Source organism: Halichoerus grypus, chromosome 3 (assembly GCF_964656455.1).
Source record: "Halichoerus grypus chromosome 3, mHalGry1.hap1.1, whole genome shotgun sequence".
Lineage (NCBI taxonomy): Eukaryota > Metazoa > Chordata > Mammalia > Carnivora > Phocidae > Halichoerus > Halichoerus grypus.
Genome location: NC_135714.1, coordinates 103,320,589 through 103,334,752, shown reverse-complemented (window position 1 = coordinate 103,334,752; position 14,164 = coordinate 103,320,589). Strand labels below are relative to the sequence as shown.

At 38.4% G+C, this 14,164-nt stretch overlaps 1 protein-coding gene and 1 long non-coding RNA gene across 6 annotated transcripts in view; one reads left to right on the top strand and one right to left on the bottom strand.

The window, feature by feature from the left end:
• Positions 1-5,457, top strand: part of QRFPR (pyroglutamylated RFamide peptide receptor) — a 44,845-nt gene extending 39,388 nt beyond the window's left edge. For all 3 annotated transcript variants that reach the window (XM_036099213.2, XM_078069192.1, XM_036099211.2), the window contains 3 exons: positions 2,530-2,765; positions 3,963-4,060; positions 4,811-5,457. In XM_036099213.2, coding sequence (XP_035955106.1) covers positions 2,530-2,765; positions 3,963-4,060; positions 4,811-5,151 — 675 coding nt within the window. In that variant the 3' untranslated portion in view covers positions 5,152-5,457. The remainder of the gene's footprint in view (positions 1-2,529; positions 2,766-3,962; positions 4,061-4,810) is intronic.
• LOC118540160 (uncharacterized) overlaps positions 3,824-14,164 on the bottom strand; it is a 60,206-nt gene continuing 49,865 nt past the window's right edge. Inside the window, exons 4-6 of one of the 3 annotated variants that reach the window (XR_004919489.2) lie at positions 13,277-13,440; positions 10,956-11,026; positions 3,824-5,059 (exon numbers count right to left, since the gene is read on the bottom strand). This is a non-coding gene — a long non-coding RNA (uncharacterized LOC118540160). Of the gene's footprint in view, positions 5,060-8,683; positions 8,827-10,955; positions 11,027-13,276; positions 13,441-14,164 lie in introns of those variants that run through there. The other 2 variants (XR_013446445.1, XR_004919490.2) reach the window with 2 other exon arrangements.

The window sequence follows — 14,164 nt, the reverse complement described above, 5'->3', positions numbered from 1 at the left end:
CGACTGCTATTCCCTTCTCCAGCAGGCTGCTCATCGAGACCCTTTAGCTTCCACACACAACTTTTTGTGGCCAGCTCTTTTCTCCAAGGCCGTCCTTACCCCAGCAGGAATCCTGTACCAAGGGAGTCCTCTCATAAGTGACCTAACCCAGCACTCCTTTGTGGGGTCCATTCCTGGCCCCTAGCCACAAGGGGATTTGTCTATTTCTTCAAATAAAATTATTTTATCATATGCTCTAAATATAATTTAAATATGTAACTCATTTAGTTTGTAGAAAATGCATATGTAATTGGCAAAGCCAGTCCTCCGTGTCAGACAAATCAGCCGAATCAGATTTGCTTTCTGTCAGGAAGAAGTGTGATTTCGTTTTTCATACCAGATAAATGTATTAATATGCATCCTCATGGCCTCCTTCTCACTTTTAAAATTCTACTAGAGAGAATGTGTGTGAGCATGCACAAAGCCTGAATTTCTCACCTGGGTGAAACAAAGCACCACCGACTTCACCATTTCCATCCACTGAAGTTCTCTTTGCTTTGCTCTCACTGGGCTCTCTCTCAGGAGTGATGTATTTGACAATTTTCAGGGGATGGAAGCAATGAGGTGGTTAAATTAAAATTGTCATCACTTCTGCCCCTTCACTGTATGAAAAATGTAAATTTACGACATCTCAACACCTGTCAAAGGACCTTTTTTCTAATGCCAAGCTTTACCCTGAATAGAAATATGTTTAATATAGGGAGAAGCACAAAGCCCTGTCATGTATTTATGGTTTCTTGATCATGGTGGCTTCACTGACATCAGTAATTCAAACCACCTCCTTTTTCAGTGCCTCCTAGTAAGACTGGGGCTGGGTAAGAGATCTGGCTTACATAGCTGGGAAGAAGAGGGATTAGAAACGAGGAACTGGGAACGTAGAGCCAGCACAACACTCAGTCTCAGGCTTCTCCTAGGCAGTGGAATTTTAAAGATTTTATTTATTTTAGAGAGAGTTAGAGCTAGAGAGAGAGCATGAGCAGGGTGAAGGGGCAGAGGCAGAGGGAGAGAGAGAATCCCAAGCAGACTCCCCACTGGGCACAGAGCCTGACACAGGGCTCGATCCCAGGACCCTGAGATCATGACCTGAGCTGAAATCAAGAGACGGCCACTTAACTGACTGGGCCACCAAGGCACCCTGAAGCACTGGAATTTTAGAGAACTGTACAAAGATCTGAAATTGGCTCCTTTAAAGCCATCTGCCCGTGCCCTGAGAAAGTCTCCACAGGGCAACATGCACCTATTTGGAGACTGCTGGGGTAGCTTTGTGTCTTAAGATATACCAATGTGTTGACCCCATGGCTGTTGACCTTTGTGGGCTTTGCCTACATGGAATCACTTTCACTTTATATCCGGTTCACTTTATTTCCGGTTCCCAGGGAGTTTGGATCTTGAAATTATTATCCAATAAGTGTTTTCATTCCTCATTTATTTGTAAATAACACCTCAATCAGAGCTTGAATTTTCTTACCTTTGATGAGTATACGAGGAAGCTTTTTCCCCAATTCAACTGACTAAAGATTGGTGATAAAATTTGCAGGAATGAAGGCAGAAATATGTCTAAGACCTAGGTATTCTTCATCTGGAAAGCTCTTAAGAGAATAAAATGGCAGTAGTTTTGCTAAATTCCCTTTTGTTCTTATTATCCAGATAAATGACTCTTGAATATGCTTTGCTTAGTTTGTCCCTTATTAGCATTCGCTATTATTATTAATATTGTTATTAATAATATTTTGAACTCATGAGTCTGTCAGAAATAGTATTAATAAAGAGACATTGCCTTTCCATAAAATATCTACCTCAGAGGCTTATAGCTGAGTCTGAATATTTGTAGATTGACAATAGTTTGAATCCCAATTTCTTATTCATCTCAGAATCTTAAAGCTATCAGTTACCTTTCTAAAATCTTTGCAAGCAACCTGATCATTCCAGTCTGAAATAGCAGTAACAAAAGACAAGCTTTCAGTACTATCAATTGAGAGACATCTGATGCCTTGCCAAAATTTGTCTCTTCAACAATTGAGGAAGCAAAATAATGTAACATTAAACTAGCTGGCATACAAATACAAAATACTTTTCTCATACATACTTTGGTTATTGTCGTGTATTCTTCATCTGGAAAGCAACGTTCTTCATCTGGACGGTATACATACATACTCTGGTCAAAGAGTATAGCTTTCTTTCACAGAATTCAAGAATTATGACTATCAGGTAAAAAGTGCTAAAAGATTAAAAAAGTAAATAAACCAGCTATTGACCTCAATTCCGTTTAAAATAGAAAAGAAAGTATAAAACCATTAAGAACATAAGGAATGAAGTAGAAAAATGACACTTCACAGCAAAAGAACAATAGAAATGTATCTCATTTGCAATATGTACCCACAGTAAATATGTAAGGATCTGAAAAATGCAGCATTAGAATAGTACTTGGCTGCTTTCTGTTCTTTTGATGCTGACTCTGGTTCTTCTAATTGAATTGTTCTTATGTTAAAGGTTAAGTATGACTTCTTATATGAAAAAGAACATGTCTGCTGTCTGGAAGAGTGGGCCAGCCCTGCACACCAGAAAATCTATACCACCTTCATCCTTGTCATCCTCTTCCTCCTGCCTCTTATGCTGATGCTCATCCTGTACAGTAAAATCGGCTATGAACTTTGGATAAAGAAAAGAGTGGGCGATTGCTCAGTGCTTCGAACTATTCATGGAAAAGAAATGTCAAAAATAACCAGGTCTGTTTAGTGAAATATTCGCCTCTGTTTAAAATACTTTTAATTAGTTGTGCTTGAAGGAGCCGTTGCCAGAGCTTTCTGAATTCCTGGGAAATTTAGCCCAAGTGCCATTTCTAATTCATGTTTAGGGCATGGGCTGACTTTAAAGTTTGGAGATTTTAGGTATGGTAGGAATTTAGAAAAGAGTTACATTTTCATCTCCATGTCAGTATGACGTGGTGGGAAGAGCGGTGGTGTGGTCTTCCCCGCCACTCACCAGCCACATGCTGTGGATGAGCATCCTTACTCCTAAGCCTCCGGCTTTCCTCCTGTGTACCAGGGAGCTTAATAAATATCCATTCTCACTTCCTCCTACCCAAAAGTGATGCTAAAAACATGAGATATGTATGAAAGTCCTTTGGTGACCGGAGTATGCTATTTACTTTAAATTATTATTATTGGTATAATAATAAGGGCTTTCTTTTCTGATCACATTCATTAATAAAAATTTTAAAACACAATTTACTGATATGGTACTTGTAGTCCATATGGTTTATTTTGTAATCTACATGGAATGGCTATTACAAACAAAAGCAAAAACAAAAACCTTATAAAGAGTTTTGTGGTTTGATGAAATTTTATTTCTTCAAGTGTGCAGCGACCTCTAGTGACGCAGTTTGTATGAAGCAATCCTCCCTGTCAGTGCAGAGCCCTGGACTATTGAGCACCTTGGGACTTATTGCTGATTTAGCTCTCCCACTTCTTCAGAAGAGTGCTCTTCAATATAAAGTGAATAAGAGCTTAAGCACTGAAGTTAAGCTGCCTAACTTTAAGTCCACACTAGCTCTTACAGTTAAATGCTTACTGGTCATCTGACTTTGCAAGTGACGTAACCTTCTCTGTGCCTCAGTTTCTGCATCCATCAAATGGCTTACTGAGAAGATGAATGATGTTATCCATGCCAAGCATCTAGCATAGTGCTAGACCCGTCTTGAGCATACATCATAAGGATGTTTATAATCTCAGAAATATAGGGATGAGGGTAAAAGCAATGGGAAAAGATGAGAAACAGTCCACAATTAACCTGTCATGAGCTTTATTAATATTTGAAAAATTATGGTTGAGAGCTTTAGGCTCAAACTTGATTTAATAACGTTGATATCAATGTGACAAATTTGCCAAGAAGTTAACTCATACAATGTATCCTTATGGGTCCAGGAAGAAGAAGCGAGCTGTCATTATGATGGTGACGGTGGTGGCTCTCTTTGCTGTGTGCTGGGCACCTTTCCACATTGTTCACATGATGATTGAATACAGTGAGTGCTTTTCATTCTCACTTGATAGACGTTCTAGTTCATTTCCTGCTAGAATGGACAATGAATCAATGAAAGTTGTTGCTATTCACTTGGGGAATCAAATATCAAACACTAAATGGGATTCTTTCATGTTTTCAAGACCACCAGATCGTTACATGGTAGGTAATTATGTATGACTTTGACCAAATCTTTAATAATTACAGAAGATACAGAAACGTTTTTGAGTCTTCTTTCATGCCATGCTTCCCATTCTCCCTAAGCCATTCAAACACTGGGAGAAGTGTAACAACTTCCGAGTGTTCTCTGTTTAGATTTTAGAATACTGACTTGAACCACATGTATTTAATAACACCTAGGGTTTCAGCCAGATTGTCAGTGTATCACCTCTGATAATCTGAGACTTAACATAATTCTCAGGTGATTGTGTTTCCATAACACAAGCAAACATTTGAACGGTAACTGCTGCTTCCAGTTTACATGAAGCTTGGAATCCAGTGGCAATGCCGTAAGCTCTCTAATATGTGCTGAGTGCCAGGTTGTGCTTGCGAGCCAAGACTCTCGAAGAATGAGGACGCATCACAGAGCTTATTTTTCTTCAGAAATCAGATGGCTCTTCCCAAAATTGTCTTGACACTTTTTCACACCTTTAGCCACTTGTTAAAGTGTTCGGTAAAGACAGATGATAAACAGAAATTTTACTTTCTGCTCATTAGAACATAATGCATTCTACACTATTACTCTTTATTTCAGGCAATTTTGAAAAGGAATATGATGATGTCACAATCAAGATGATTTTTGCTATAGTGCAAATAATTGGATTTTCCAATTCCATCTGTAATCCCATTGTTTATGCATTTCTGAATGAAAACTTCAAAAAAAATTTTTTATCTGCAGTTTGTTATTGCATAGTAAAAGAAACCTTATCTCCAGCTCGAAGGCATGGAAATTCAGGAATTACAATGATGCAGAAGAAAGCAATGTTTTCCCGGAGAGAGAATCCTGTGGAAGAGACCAAAGGAGAAGCATTCAGTGATGGCAACATTGAAGTCAAATTGTGTGAACAACCAGAGGAGAAAAAATATCTCAAATGACATCTTGCCCTGTTCAATTCTGAACTTTCTGAGAATTCTGCTTTAGTCAGTGGGCACTAATTATAACAAGGTCTTCATAATTAGTACCATTCATAGCTTAATCAGAAGAGAAAATTATTTTGAACAAAGGTCAAATAATTTTTATTCTTGGAATGATAAAAAGAAGGAAACAAATCATTTTGTCATAAAAAATATAACATACATGAAAACACAGTTTTGAAAAATTAGTAAATCATCCTTCTAGATCATAAAAGTGGATTTAAGAAAAAAACCTGTACAGAAATAAATGTTCTTCCCCCCAATGCAGTCAATGTAATATGACTTTTTTTTTTTTAGACTTGTTTATTTATTTTAGAAAGAGAGGTGGGGGAGAGGGGCAGAAGGAGAGAATCTCAAGCAGACTCCCCATTGAGTGAGGAGCCCAACGGGAGCTCCATCTCAGGACCCATGAGTCATGCATGACCTGAGCCGAAACCAAAAGTCGGGTGCTTTACCAACTGAGTCACTCAGGCACCCCTGTAAGGTGACTTTCTATGTATTGCTAAATTCCGTGAGAAAATAACTTAAAAATTATACCTTCTTTCTTGAATAATTTAATAGTTGAATACAGTAATGTAATTTTCAGTGCACTGTTGGAGCTTGGTGATACAGTCTCTTGCAAATGAGGTCTGACCAATAATCATAAAGTCCAAGAAGATGGAGAAGCCGCAAAATGACAGCTGGATGAGATTTAGAGGCAGATGCCGGGTTTGAGCTCCTTACGGCCCAGCCAGGTGCCACTGCCATGATGACTGGCAAGGTACTGAGCCACTTTAAGCCTCTATATTTTCCTGTGTCAACTGGGGTGCTGCCTCCTTTGCCTCACAGGGCCACTGCCAGCCCTTTGTACTCTAAAGCACCCTCATGTTCTGAAGCATTTTCCAGGCCTCCCCTTTCTGTTCCCTTTTCCTTCCCGAGAGTGGCCCGTAACCCAGTCCAGCTTTCCACCTGTGCCTGCTTGGTAGCTGGTTCCTCTCATCAAAAGGAGGCTATTTCTGGGATCCTCATGTATAGGTTGACTGTATAGACATAGGCCAGTCTATCTCAACTATTTCTATTTTTAAACCCCTTATTTTACTGGTGGGATGAAAGACTGACTGTTATATAAAAGGACTTTCTGATGTAGTTAGCAGATGAGAGAGAGAATCAGCTCCAAGCCCATGAGATTTTACTGTGCCCAAGGCTGACCCCCAGGAGAGCGAGGCCAGGAAGAACAACAGAGTTCCCCACCCATATTCCTGACCTAAATCTCCCTTGAGCTTATCCCCTCTTCTTTCCAGTCTTCTCTTCTTACCCTCAAATGTCATGGAACCAGTGACCACGTCCCAGGGCCCTGTCACTTCCCCTTTAACACCTGAGGTTCCCGAAGTCCATTCACAGCCTCTTGGCTCAGGTGGTTCTTCTGCCTCCAGGTTTCCAGCACTTCCTCTTTCTGCCAGAAGGACAGAAAGGAAGAGAAGCTCACGAATTCTCACGGTATTTCACTTGTGAAGCTTCAAGGCTTGGGAACCAGAGAACTCTGGCCATGGGGATCTTTCAAGATATAGACATTTAACTTTATAGGTGTGTCAAGATAAGCATGGATAAAGAAACAAAAATGTAACATTGTGTGGTATTAAGAAAAAATGGCAATATGACACAAGAAAATTAACAAAGTCAAGAGAAGAAACCTGATGATTTGGTTTGTGTTGAAATGGACTTATTATGGGTTATGTGTGTGTATCCTCCTGTTATGACTAGCTACCCTGTGGCAAAACAATAATTGTCATCAAATCATTAAGCCATTACATATGAATCAGATTCTCTGATTTTGGTTATCCTTATTTAATCAGTAAATATCCATCTGACTCTTCCTAAATTTGGTGTGTACACATGCTCCAAATATAACTTAATGAAGAACGGATAAATCAACACTGTTACCATTTAATTATTAAGATTAGAGATTTTTAAAATTCCTAAGCATTGCACACCTTGATCTAAAAACATTTAGATATTAAATTATAATTTAAATAATTACTCTAAAATATCCATTCTATGAAAGACTTTTCCCCCCTCACATTGCATTAATGCCATTTCAGAAACAAAAATAGAGCACGTTTTAAAAAATATTTTATTTATTTACTTGACAGAGAGAGACACAGCGAGAGAGGGAACACAAGCAGGGGGAGCGGGAGAGGGAGAAGCAGGCTTCCCACTGAGCAGGAAGCCCGATGCGGGGCTCGATCCCAGGACCCTGGGACCATGACCTGAGCTGAAGGCAGACGCTTAACGACTGAGCCACTCAGGTGTCCCAATAGAGCACTTTTTAAATTGTCCTTTAAACATGCAATATTTTTACTCTGTTATAAAGGTTTGGAAGAGAAAACTGGTCCAATCCATTATTGAGAAACTGATACAATTAGCCAAAGCAGCTCTGAGTCCAGTCTGGGCACTGAGTCCTGACGAAGTTGTAACATAGCTTATGGAGCCCAGAGAGAGTTCACCCTCGATTTGCAAAAGGAGCCGTGGTTATGGTCTTTATTTTGCTTTCCTCTGACTTCACAGGCCTCTGAGTCTCTTAGGGCCTTTGTCCTCCACCCAGGCATCTGCTTCCTCCCCCCCTTTTTTTTCCTTTGCCTTGGGCTGTCACTCATTTTATTCCATCTGATTTCCCCTTAATTTGTGCTTGAAGTGAGAATTGAAAAGGTCTCTTTGGATCCAAGAGGTAGGGTTGTGGAGGGGTACAGAAAGCTAGTCATTAAAACCATTCATTAGCATTTGGGTAAAATGTCTATGAAATCAGTGAAAAGATATGCATCCCTGCTCAGACCTTTAAGCCTTTTATTTCATTATCGATCATTATGTCAAAAAAAGCTGTGTCTTTTCTTCCACTCTACCAAAACAAAAACAAAAACAAAAGCAAAAAAAAAAAAAAATCACCTCTTTTATCATAGTTTGTTATGGATCAGGACGTTAGCATTAAGCATGCTAGTTTGACTAAGACTAATTTCTAAGTCCAAATATGTTTTAAAAAGAAGAACCAAGTTGCAGGGCACATACCACCTTGTTTGAAGACCAATTATAAATTACAATAATCAAAAGAGCGTGGCATTGGCCTACGGATAGACATATAAACAATTACAAAAGAATAGATATCAGAAGTGGATGCACATATATATGGATGACTTATTTTGACCAAGGTGGCAATATAATTTAATGCAGGAGTCCTTCAAATTTTGAAAGAGACCCACCCATGAAAAAGTGTAGATTGGCTACACATTTTTAGATGTTATTTATTCACTTATTCAACAATATTTTTGGAGTTCCTACTATGTGTCAGACCTAGACACCCTATTTCCATTTCAAGATCAAGAAAATCCATTCTACTCTGAACTAGATGAGGCTAAAGAGGGTTGGTTGGCAAATGAGAGAAAAGGGGGAAGAAAGTCATAAAATCAGGTGCATCTATGTACTTTAAAAAACATGCACAGCCTTGGGTACCTGGGTGGCTCAGTCATTAAGCGTCTGCCTTTGGCTCAGGTCATGATCCTGGAGTCCTGGGATCGAGCCCCACATCGGGCTCCCTGCTCGGCAGGAAGCCTGCTTCTCCTTCTCCCACTCCACCTGCTTGTGTTCCTGCTCTCGCTGTCTCTCTCTCTGTCAAATAAATAAATAAAATCTTTAAAAAAAAAAAAAACACATGCACAGCCTTACTGGCTTATATCTCAGGCCCTTTGTCCTTTTGTTCACTCAGATTTTTGTTTTCTAGAACTGAGATTATGATTCATCTATGAAAGAAAAAAAATCAGAAAGATATGAGATAAAAGGACATACTCCAATTTGTGTATTTAGAATCCTGAGAAGACAGAAGTAAGTGAAATATTGTGCCAACTCCACTGGTTTCTGGTCACCATGACAGATGCCCGGGCTGTTGCTATGTTTACAAAACTGTGTTAACTCAGGAAAACCTACATATGAAGAAACCATTTTTATTTTTATTTTATTTTATTGTTATTATTTTTTGAGAGAGAAAGAGTGCATGCACATAGACTATGGGGAGGGGCCGAGCGAGAGGCAGAGAGAATCTCAAGCAGGCTCCATGCTGAGCATGGGGAATTCAATCTCATGACCCTGAGATCATGACTTGAGCTGAAATCAAGAGTTGGACGCTTAACCAACTGAGTCACCCAGGTGCCCCGAAACCATTTTTAAAAGAAATCTTTGATCTGGCAAAGGTAGTTTTAAAAAAGGAGATTTCAATGAAAAAGATCATCTGGGAAACTAATTATTGCTCCTCTTTGTAGGGAGTAGACATTCAAGTGGCACAGTTTTTCTCTAAACTCCACCAGCCTGAATGGGTTCGAAAATAATTAAAGAATTTCTTATTTAAGATAGCGGACTGTGTAAACATTTATTTTCCTTGCTGAAATGCTACCAGAATGATGACAAAAGAGTAATGAAATGCACAAACCCACAACATTGATGAAAAACAAAGGGTAGTCACTGTGGATGAGAATTTTCAATAAATTTCTTGAAAACATAACTTAGATGTTGATTATGAACATCATAATCATGAAGAAAAACAGAGGAAGTTATAGGTTAGAAAATACCCAGAGAAGACCAAAGCGAGAAGAAGAAATTACTCTCTTCAGCAGAATCCTAGAGAGACTTGGGATCTTTTAAAGGGTTCTGAGAGGGAGAGTGAGAGAAAAAGATGGGTTAAAAGGGAAGGAATTCCTTGATGATTTGTCTACAGAAGAGTTAGCCGCCCCAGTCCATCCCATTATTCACCATGTACAAAATGGCCATAACAAAGGTGTTTACTTCTCAGTACTTAACAATTCCTCCCCCACCCACAAACACACAGGTTTCCTTTTGAATGAAATTGGAGAGCTACAGCAGTTAGTGTGACTATTGGCAGAAACCACAGGGTTTCTGTGTAAACCTGGTGTAATGAATCCACACCCAATTAGCCTAATCAGAGCCAGTCACTTGCCACCATCCGCCCATGTTCATGGAGCTCTCGGTCAGTTCTCATTTCTGCCTCCTTAAAGGATTGTTAGACATTTTAGAACATCCTGAAAAATGAAGGAATGGGACTATGATAGAGATAGAAAACTAACTCTAGAATAATCAAATAATTCAAGATAGGAAAAGAAAATTTAGAAATGAATTTAATTAGTACTATTCTCACAGAGGTGTAAGAAGTTATTATTTGTATAAAACTATCAATAAAGCATGCTACAAAAGGAAAAACTTGGGTTAATAAAACTCTAAGAAATTAAAAATAGATGATTGCTGAAATTAAAAATAGATAATTTACTTATCTTTATTCCCCATATATTTAAGAGGAGCCGAAAAAATTTCCTTCACAAGTGTTTCCTAAAGTATGTTTATATGGCAAACCTCTTGAGGCTATGTTTATTATTCAGAGTGTTGTCTAGAGACAGATGGCACACTCAAACTGAGTAATTTGAAGGGACATTAATAAAAGGACAACTTACAAAGGAGTGGGCAGGATACAGAAAAACAGAAGGATTGGTGCAGTACCAACTGCTAATGATAGCAGGGCAGTGTTCCCATCCCTAGGCCTGAAGGGCAGACAAAAAGATGGAGGAGGATGAGCAGGAGGAAGAAGAAGAACAGGAGGAGAAAAAGAAGAAACTGAGAGACAGTGAAAGATCTGTGTGTAGGGAGCCACCTATTGAAGCTGTGACTGTCAGTGGAGGTGTGAGCCAGCCCATGCTACTCCTCATGGCAAGTGCCATGAGCACAAATGCACTAACCTGACTCATGCTTCCTCTGATCCGCAAGTGGTCTCCATTCCCCAAACACAGTTGAGAGGCAAGAGAGCCGCCTTGATCCAGGTATGGAGCAGAATGATGCAGGGTGGATGATTCCGGGTGGACAAACAGAAAATATCCAGTACATGAATGCCTGAACATCTTTAGTCGTGTGTTCATACTTAAATAGTGGTTAGGTAGATATAAAAGTCTAAGTTCTCAGTTCATTTCATTCACTACATCTAAATCTGTGATGTTTTGTTTTATTTCAATGTAGCTGTTTAGAATTCTGATGTCAGTCTGAGATATCGTCTTTCTCTTTGGCATCTTTTTAAAATTTGCTCTTTGGCTTAGATCGTATAAAATTTTACCACCATGTATTTAGATGTGTATTTTTTTTTTCCTTTGGTACTCTTTGAGTACTTTCAGTCTGACGTTTCTCATCTTTTTTTTTGGAAAGCTCTAGTTATTATTTCTTCAAATATTTCCTTCCCTCCCTTTATTTTTGTTTTTTCTTCCAGAATTTCTATTCTGTGGATTTGACACTTCTACTTCCACTCTTCATTTCACTCAGTTTTTCATTAATGATTTTTTTCATCTCTTTAAACTTCCTTGATGTCTTCTGGGAGCGTTACTTAATTTGATATTCTTGCTCAATAATTTGTTCTTTTTCTCTATCTACTCTGCCTTTTGATCCTGGCTTATGATATTTTTATTTCAAATTTTATATTTTTCATACTGAGCATATCCACTTGATTTTTCATTGTAACTGTCAGTTTCTTTTTCATATCACCAGCATCCTCAAGATTAAAAAATTTTTTAACATTTCTTGAAGGATATTTATTATGCTTATTTTATTTTTTTAAAGATTTTATTTATTTATTTTATTTTTATTTATTTTTTTTTAGAGAGAGAGAGTGTGTGAGCAGGGGGAGGGGCAGAGGGAGAAAGAGAGAGAGAGAATCTCAGGCAGACTCAGTGCTGAGTGCTGAACACAGAGCCTGATGCGGGGCTCAATCTCATGACCCTAAGATCATGACCTGAGCTGAAATCAAGAGTTAGATGCTCAACTGACTGAGCCACCCAGGCACCCCTGTTACGCTTATTTTAAATTCTTGATCTCCTCATTCCATTTATTTTACATGACTACATAGATTGGTTATTCTACCTTCATCCTTTAATAGCAGCTGTGTTTTTCAGATGTCTCCTTAATTTACTCTGTGTGTCCTTATTGCCTCTTAAAGTGTTAGAGATCTTGGCTAGTAGTATGCAGGAGACCTGAAGAGGGGCTGCATCCAGGTGCTGCCCTCTTCGTGAGTTTACAGAAAGAGAGGATGTCCCTCAAGGCATAGAGTTGCTAGCACCCCGATTTAGACCATTCTATCCTTGTTTACTCCTTTGCCCTCAGGTAACCTTGGCCATTTTATCACAATGTCAACTGAATTCCTTTTTCCAATGAGGATGAAGTCATCACATTTTTATTCTATCCATTTATCTATCCGTCTGATATATATTTGTTGAGTGACTTCTTTTTTTTTTTTTTAAGATTTTATTATTTATCAGAGAGAGAGAAAGACAGAGGCAGACAGAGGGAGAAGCAGGCTCCCCACTGAGCAAGGAGCCTGATGTGGGACTCGATCCCAGGACCCTGGGATCATGACCTGAGCCGAAGGCAGACGCTTAACCCACTGAGCCACCCAGGTGTCCCTTGTTGAGTGACTTCTATATGCCAAATTTGCATTTACAAGATAGTAGCTCTACTCATTAGTTATTAGTCCATAGAATGGGCTTTGAACAAAACTAACTGATCATCTTGAAAACAAGTAGATACACATAACTTTACTAATTAGCCATTTTCAAAACTTTTGAGAACATGATAAAGCAAGAATTTATAAAATGTGCAAAACTTACATATTTATGCCTGTAAAATAATTGTTTATACTTTAAAATGCAGCCTTATTGTGAACTCTGAGACAGAACTCGGAGCTGTTCTATTTTTAATAACAGGAAAAAAATAACGAGAAAGCGGAAGAAAACAGGAGGAAAAGAACTGATTTTCTTTGAGTAGATATGAAAGGCTCTCCCTCTCTCATCAGACACAGATAAGAGGGGTGGCTACAGGAGGAGGGTGGGAAGTGTGCACGCCGTGTGGCACAGAAAACATTGGCAGGGCGGACTTCTGTGAGTAGATGAGATTTTGGGTTATCTGGTATCATTGCTTTCGTTGAAAATTTGGTGTGGCTGAGCCTCTGGACACCACCTCTTCCTTATCACCTCTCTGGGTGGAAAAGGAAGAGGGTGTTTTTCTCTTTTGAGGTTCTTACCTTGCTGGGAATAAGGTCCTCTGAGACTGGAATCTCATTGAGTCTTTCAACATTCTGTAGGAGAAATGTTAGCTTTAATATTGCCCGAGAACTGGTTAAAGTTGTGTGTTTCCATTGTTATAAATGACATCCTCATCCTTAGCTGGTCTTTCGTCAGTACATGCCTGTGTCACAAGAGGGATAGGATAGGAATATATGGTTGAATCACATCCAAGAAGGTATTATTTACTGGGGGAGGGCGGAGAGAAGCAGCTAAAGAATACCATATTAATTTATTTGCTTTAGGTAAAATAAAGTTAAAATTAATAAAATTAACTCTAACTACAGAGTTGCTATTTCCTAGGTTGGCAGGAAGCTGGGTTAAACATTGAGTCACTGGTTACTCCATGTGCAAATATGAAATTTATTTATAATGTATTGTTAACAGAAATGTGTACCATACTGTGTAGATTTAATTTAAATGCCCACTCAATTAAAACTAAGTTTTTCCAGAAACATGATTTTCTAAAACAAACAAACAAACAAATAATAACAACAAAAAGTAAACACATAATTAAATGAAAATAAAAAAGTCATACTATACTTACATTTTACTTTTGGTAAAAGAATAGGAAGTTGGGCTTCATAATAAAAATAAAAGAATGTAGGTAAATGAATAACTTAAATTGGAATAATTCAAGCAATTTTTTATCTCCAATATCTGTTTTGGGTTTTTTATCTGATGATTACCTTACTTTTACAGATCATTGAGAGTATAAAACTCAAGACCTAAAACAAAAGTAGATATTCTTATTTTGCCCACTAAAATTGAAGTACTACTTTTCTCATGTTATAAATCTTTATTGCCTCACATTTGGAAAAAATGCAATGGAAAGTATAGTAAATAGA